The sequence below is a fragment of the Octopus bimaculoides genome, chromosome 12 (assembly GCF_046866305.1).
Source record: "Octopus bimaculoides isolate indiv1 chromosome 12, ASM4686630v1, whole genome shotgun sequence".
NCBI classification, from domain to species: Eukaryota; Metazoa; Mollusca; class Cephalopoda; order Octopoda; family Octopodidae; genus Octopus; species Octopus bimaculoides.
In genome coordinates this window covers 62,442,812-62,448,900 of record NC_142939.1, presented here as the reverse complement: position 1 = coordinate 62,448,900, position 6,089 = coordinate 62,442,812, and the positions used below count along the sequence as shown (strand labels likewise).

General features: G+C 35.7%; 1 protein-coding gene across 4 annotated transcripts; it reads left to right on the top strand.

The window, feature by feature from the left end:
- The first annotated feature begins 2,672 nt into the window (after positions 1-2,672).
- On the top strand, positions 2,673-5,760 carry LOC149133117 (immediate early response 3-interacting protein 1-like). Of its 4 annotated transcripts, none has more exons than XR_016243880.1 (3): positions 2,673-2,824; positions 3,707-3,805; positions 4,474-5,760. XR_016243880.1 is itself a non-coding variant. In XM_089361188.1 (3 exons), exons 1-3 carry the CDS (start codon positions 3,479-3,481, stop codon positions 4,527-4,529), a joined length of 180 nt encoding a protein of 59 aa, XP_089217314.1. In that variant the 5' UTR covers positions 3,400-3,478; the 3' UTR covers positions 4,530-5,760. The 4 variants fall into 4 exon arrangements, 1 of the variants encoding a protein (XP_089217314.1); XR_016243881.1 differs by having other exon boundaries at positions 2,715-2,820; XM_089361188.1 differs by lacking the exon at positions 2,673-2,824 and adding an exon at positions 3,400-3,503.
- The last annotated feature ends 329 nt before the right edge of the window (positions 5,761-6,089 follow it).

The following is a 6,089-nucleotide window of genomic DNA, read 5'->3' as shown; positions in this document are numbered from 1 at the left end:
TTTGCGGCAGGTTCCTCCCCTCCAGACGAATCTTGAAAACAAGATGAGAGGTGAAGTAATTCACCAGCCCTCGTCTGGAGATGAACTGCCCTGTCGCAATCCCTTCCATTCGCATCTTCCATACCGTTTCTTTCAATGTGGTTATTACGCAGAGAAATGCTGCCTTCTTTTCTTTGGAGAAAGAAGAAGGCGGTGCAATCTTTATCGTGGACTCAGTCGAGAGTCGTACTCCTTCCGTATCCGACATCAGCTGTTCGGCATAGGTTATCAAATCCCTCAGTTCCTCACAGTGTACGAAGGCATGCGTCACCGTTTCACTGGCACGCCCGCACCTCGGACACGTGGGGGAGGTGTCATAACCATGCCTTGACAACCTTTCCCGAACCGGTAAAGCCGATCGGTAGCACAGCCAAGTCAAGGATTTCTGGTAGTTATCCAGAAACCTCGACCCGAAGGTCCTCCCGAACAGGTTGGCTAGCTGCCTCTTATCGAAGCCCAGAGTCTTCCCCAGGACATCATGGTAGTCAGGTACAGGGTATAAAACTGGCGTAGCAGAGCAACCCTTGCATTTTTTGTGCACTCCCAGCCCCTACCCAGTCTTATACAGCAGACCCAAAAGCACTGCTCACATTAAAGTGTTGCCTGGGGCTGACTGACTCCTTGCCCCACTCCCAACTACACTGCTGATATGTAAACAACTTCTGGCCTTAGGTGCGACATTGATTGTCAAAATGCATGTAGTAAGACACTTTATCTTTTCTAGAGGCTAGTAGGAGGAAGGTGTCTTTAAATTGGAAACCAGAATTGAATGTTGGCAACAGAGTAAACTCTGCTGAAAGTAGCTAAGAATCAACTGATGGTATTAAACTAGGCAACAAAATGTGCAAAGAGCTGGAATAGACACTGCAAAAAATTTCATCTGATGGTCTCACAACTCTGTCAATCTATCATTTTTGACTGATATTTTATAACTGCAAGAAGTTGAAAAGCTAAGTTGATCTCAAGGGGAATTAGAACTCAAGATGCAGAGGTTTGGAACAAATGCAAAACTATGCTTTATACTTGGTACTTTGCCATTTTGCTTTTGGTATTGAAAGCCAAGTAGGAGTGGAATATTATCATATCTAGAGACAAACACATTTAATATTTTCATCTATGGCATGACCGTGTGGTTAAGAGGTTTGCTTGGTGACCACAAGATTTCAGGTTCAGTCTCACTGCATGGCACCTTGGTAAAGTGTCTCCTATTATAGCTTCAAACCAAAGTTATGTTGTGTGCATATGTATTTATATATATAATGAAAGAAAGGGCATCTTTCTTTCATTATATATATTGAATTAGAATAGATGTTCATCAAAATGTTGTATGAACAGTAAATAAGAAATAAATATTATGATTTGTAAAATAGTTTCATTTTTTAAGAATTTTAAGCATTCAAAGTATGAGTTCATTGTACTGGGACAAACTTATGAAATGCGTTGTGGAATGAAAAATGTATGTACTATCATCGTAAAATTTGAACTGCTACAAATACGTAGTGGAAAAAAAAATTATCTACTCTCATGGAGAAAGTGTAACTGTATGTATATGTATTTGGACTGGCTCTTGTGCGGGTGGCACATAAAATACACCATTTGAGCGTGGCCGTTGCCAGTACTGCCTGACTGGCCTTCATAGGATTTTCGAGCGAGATCATTGCCAGTGCCCCTGGACTGGCTCTTGTGCAGGTGGCACATAAAATACACCATTTTGAGCGTGGCCGTTGCCAGTACCGCCTGACTGGCCTTCGTGCGGGTGACACGTAAAAGCACCCACTACACTCTCTGAGTGGTTAGCGTTAAGAAGGGCATCCAGCTGTAGAAACTCTGCCAAATCAAATTGGAGGCTGGTGTTGCCATCCGGTTTCACCAGTCCTCAGCCAAATCGTCCAACCCATACTAGCATGGAAAGCGGACGTTAAACGATGATGATATATATTATATATATAATATATTATATATATATATTGTATATATATATATATATATATATATATATATATATATATATATATATATATATATATATATATATATATATATATAATCTACATATTATTATATATATATACATATATATATATTATATCATCATCATCGTTTAACGTCAGCTTTCCATGCTAGCATGGGTTGGACGATTTGGCTGAGGACTGGTGAACCAGGTGGTTACACCAGGCTCCAATCTGATTTGGCAGAGTTTCTACAGCTGGATGCCCTTCCTAACGCCAACCACTCCGAGAGTGTAGTGGGTGCTTTTACGTGCCACCTGCACGGGTGCCAGTTCAGCGGCACTGGCAACGATATATATATAATCTATCTCTATATATATAGTTAATAAAAAAAAAACATATATCAGAAAGAAGCACACTCTAAAAAATAGAGTAGTAATTATTACAACAAAATTTTCTGGAGACTCGGAGAGGCCTAACGACAAACGGAGAGATTAAATTATATACTAATGGAAGTGGCTGTTGCAAGATCTGCATCGCGATCAGAACCAAAAGTCTTAAGGACTATATAAGAAACCTGGCGCATTAAACAGACGTAAAGAAGTGTTTTCTAAATGTACCCACTTCAAGCGTTACTTACGTTTGCACGTTAGGCCTCTCCGAGTCTATAAAAGTTATTTTCCTTCTTCTGATTAAGGGGGAATAACCCGTTCTCATTAACGTTTTTTCGGATTCCTCTTGTTCTGAGCGTTTCCTCACGTCTGCGACGAAGATACTTTAAAATGTTGTATTTATATAGAGTCTGACAAGCTGTCCACAAGTCTTTGGCTTTGTGGGTGCGAAACCTTGGATAACTCTATTTAAAATTTTGTTGTAATATATATGTATATATTTATTTAGATATATATATATACCCTTATAGGGCTTTATTTTGCTGGAAATTAATACATTTGTATTGAAATATATTTCATTTATAACTTCTTCACTGTTCTCAGTTCTGTTAACGGCTGGAAGTTCGGGCGAGTATACTTGGCATTGATGTGGCAACATTTGAAATAATGTCTAGGTCAATGCAGCTGATGAAGACTGATCAGATTTACGTTGTGAAACGTATTTGAAGAGTCTGAAACCGGTCCTGCATTATCCTTAATCTGGGTTGTCCATTTTCGAATGTTCTTCCTACAGGTAAGACAAATTTTTCATGTGTGTTGCACACACGCATTTTTGCCAGTATACACGCAGTGAAGCTATACAATAGCGTCGTAATTATATCGATTGCTATTTTCCAGTTAATATTGGTGCCTTGTTGTACCCCTCTTCTGAATTTATATATATATATATATATATCACCAAATTAGATTCTATGTATAGAATCGCTTAACTCTTTACTGTCTATGCCAGTCTCCTTTGCCTTACATCTCACTGTTAATAACATAAGAGAGTATTCAAATTGAACAAGAGTTAAATGAAACTTGAAATTATATCATTAGATGCTGAGCTGTAAAGCTATACATGGTAAGGAGTAAAGGGAGATAACTAGATATCACGATATTTTGTCTGATTTCTTAGTCATTACATGTTTTTCATTTCTAACATCATTGGCAGAAGAAGGTGTAGTTGATTGATTTTACCACAGTTCTTTACTGATATCGTATTTTATCAAGGCTGTCTCACATAAGATATTGATAACATTTTGTCTTGGCTGTTTCGTCTTTCAGTTGGTTGGGGTACAGCAGAACAAAGAGGTTTCGGTGAACAACCAGGCATAAAAGCGCAACTAATTAACCTTGTGAGAGCAATACGAACAGTGATGAAAAGTAAGTGTTACTTTCAGTTTTTCTTCTCCATTATTATTTTTATTATAACTATTTATAATTATAATGTTGATGAATGAAAGAAATTCTTGGAATTAAAATTACTCTCGTTATTTTTAATTCTTTAAAATCTGGTACTTACTCTACCTCTAAGTTACAGGGAAATAAACAAACCAAAACTGGTTATCAAATGGTGATGATGGACAAACAAAAAGACACACAAGTATACAAACTCTCATGCACACATACACACACACACACACACACACAGACACACACACACACACACACACGTGCACATTAGGGTTTCCACACAGTATCCGTCTAACAAATGCACTCATAAGTCATTGTTTGGTCCAGGTCTATAGTTGAACACACTTGCCTCAGATACTGTGCAATGGGACTGAACCCAAAACCATACTGTTGCTAAGTGAGCTTCTTAACCAACCACCACCACAATCATAGAGCCATGCCTGCTAAAAATGCATTTGGCTGTTTTATTTATTTATTTTTTTTCCCTCTCCAAATTTGAAATTAAAGCATTTTGAAAGGAAATATTGAAATTAAAATTACTTTTAAACTGTTTTCTGTAACAGAACAGATTTTTTTTCTCAAAAATTTATTTTTCAGTTTATCATCAATGGTTTTATATTCTTACTTTTCTTTTTCAGTTCCACTGATTGGCTTAAATATACTCACAATCGTTGTTAAGTTACTATTCGGTTAAGGACTCTTTAACCTGTGGCAAGTTCATTCAGCTTTATCATGCAGAAGGAAACAAACACTACAGCTTCTTCAAAGACCATTGCATTCAACAACAGCTGCATCAGTAACGGTAAAGCAATGAAGAACTATCTACTAACTTCTCGTTGACATCCTATATAAAATTAAAATTTCTTCAGTCGTAGAAGTGATACATATATAACTATATATATATATATATATATATATATATATATACACACACTTATATATATGTATATTTTCCACTGCATGGTGCTTCAATGTTTTACTGTTTCTGTTAACAATCATAATGTGTAAGGGCCATTTTATTGTGTTGCAATAAGATTATTAGTGTATATTAATTTTTTTTTAATTCTGTGTTTTTTACAAAAATGCATTGCATTATTTTCATTTCCAAAGAACACATAAAGAAAAATACCAAACAATAATGTTAATTTTTTTTTTAAATTCTTAATTTTTTTTTTTTTTTTGTACTCTCTCTCCAGAAACTTTCATAAAATATATTCTTATGGCTTATCCACTAACAACGAAATTATTTGTTATTTTCAGCAATATTTACTGATAAAATTATTATTTTGGATTTGAATTTTTATATATTTTCCAAAATATTTACTTATTAACTAGTTTGTTATCTCTGCATCCCTGCATGCATACATATAATGGCTTCACTTTTAAGTTAAGTTAAAACTATTTGTCTTCAAACTTCCTGAAATGACCTCCTTCTGTTGCGCTCTGGTCTCTTTCTGCCACAGCTTCTGCTCTTCTAAACTTGAAGCAATACCAACTATGTGTGCTCACCTCTCTCTGTCCTTCTTATATCTATCATTGATTTAATCATCAAACCCTTTACTAAATAGACAGTGGCTAATTCATGCCCCAGGTCTCTCTGAAACATTCTTCTTGCAATGGTCTCCCTTCCAACTAGTTTAATGAAATTGAACATCACCAAACTAAAGGTGTCTTAAAAAGGTTAGGGGCACAGCACTACATGCTTCCTCCAGACACCATATAAACAGACTAAAGGCATTAAATTCTTTGAATAATTTAGTCTCTTTTGGGTGGTAAGAGATAAGTTGTTAGTGGTAGAAAAAAAAAACAACATTCAGCCATAAAAACAATTTGTCTAAAAACTAAAAGGTGAAACATGATGTTTCCAAGGTAAAAATAATGGATGTAAAATAAATCTGTTCATATTAAATAAGACTCTTATAATTCATTGATTTTCTAATTATTGCATTTTTTTTTTTCTTTGAGTTTCTTTTATTTTGCTTTTTTGCAATTCTCAATCTTTTGTCAAGGTCTTTTGTTGATCATATCAACCCTAACAAGTATGTCCTTAACTCTGCTACTTATCTCAATAATATACATGTTCACTCAGCTGGTAAAATGACTGCGAATACATTACTTATAATATATAAGCAAATACACTGTTCTTATATACTAAAGGTGACACATCTTGTCTAGGCATGTTTTTGGCAGTGAGAACATGTCATTGACAAGGCTTAATGAGGCCAAAGTGCTTCTGCTGTTGGCATGATTTTTA

Bases quoted from the DNA above. Each gene is read 5' to 3' on its own strand.
- LOC149133117 (XM_089361188.1), top strand. From the start codon at position 3,479: ATGCTGAGCTGTAAAGCTATACATG. The intron at 3,504-3,706 runs GTAAGGAGTAAA...TTCGTCTTTCAG, and splicing joins GAGCTGTAAAGCTATACATG to TTGGTTGGGGTACAGCAGAA. The intron at 3,806-4,473 runs GTAAGTGTTACT...TTTCTTTTTCAG, and splicing joins AATACGAACAGTGATGAAAA to TTCCACTGATTGGCTTAAAT.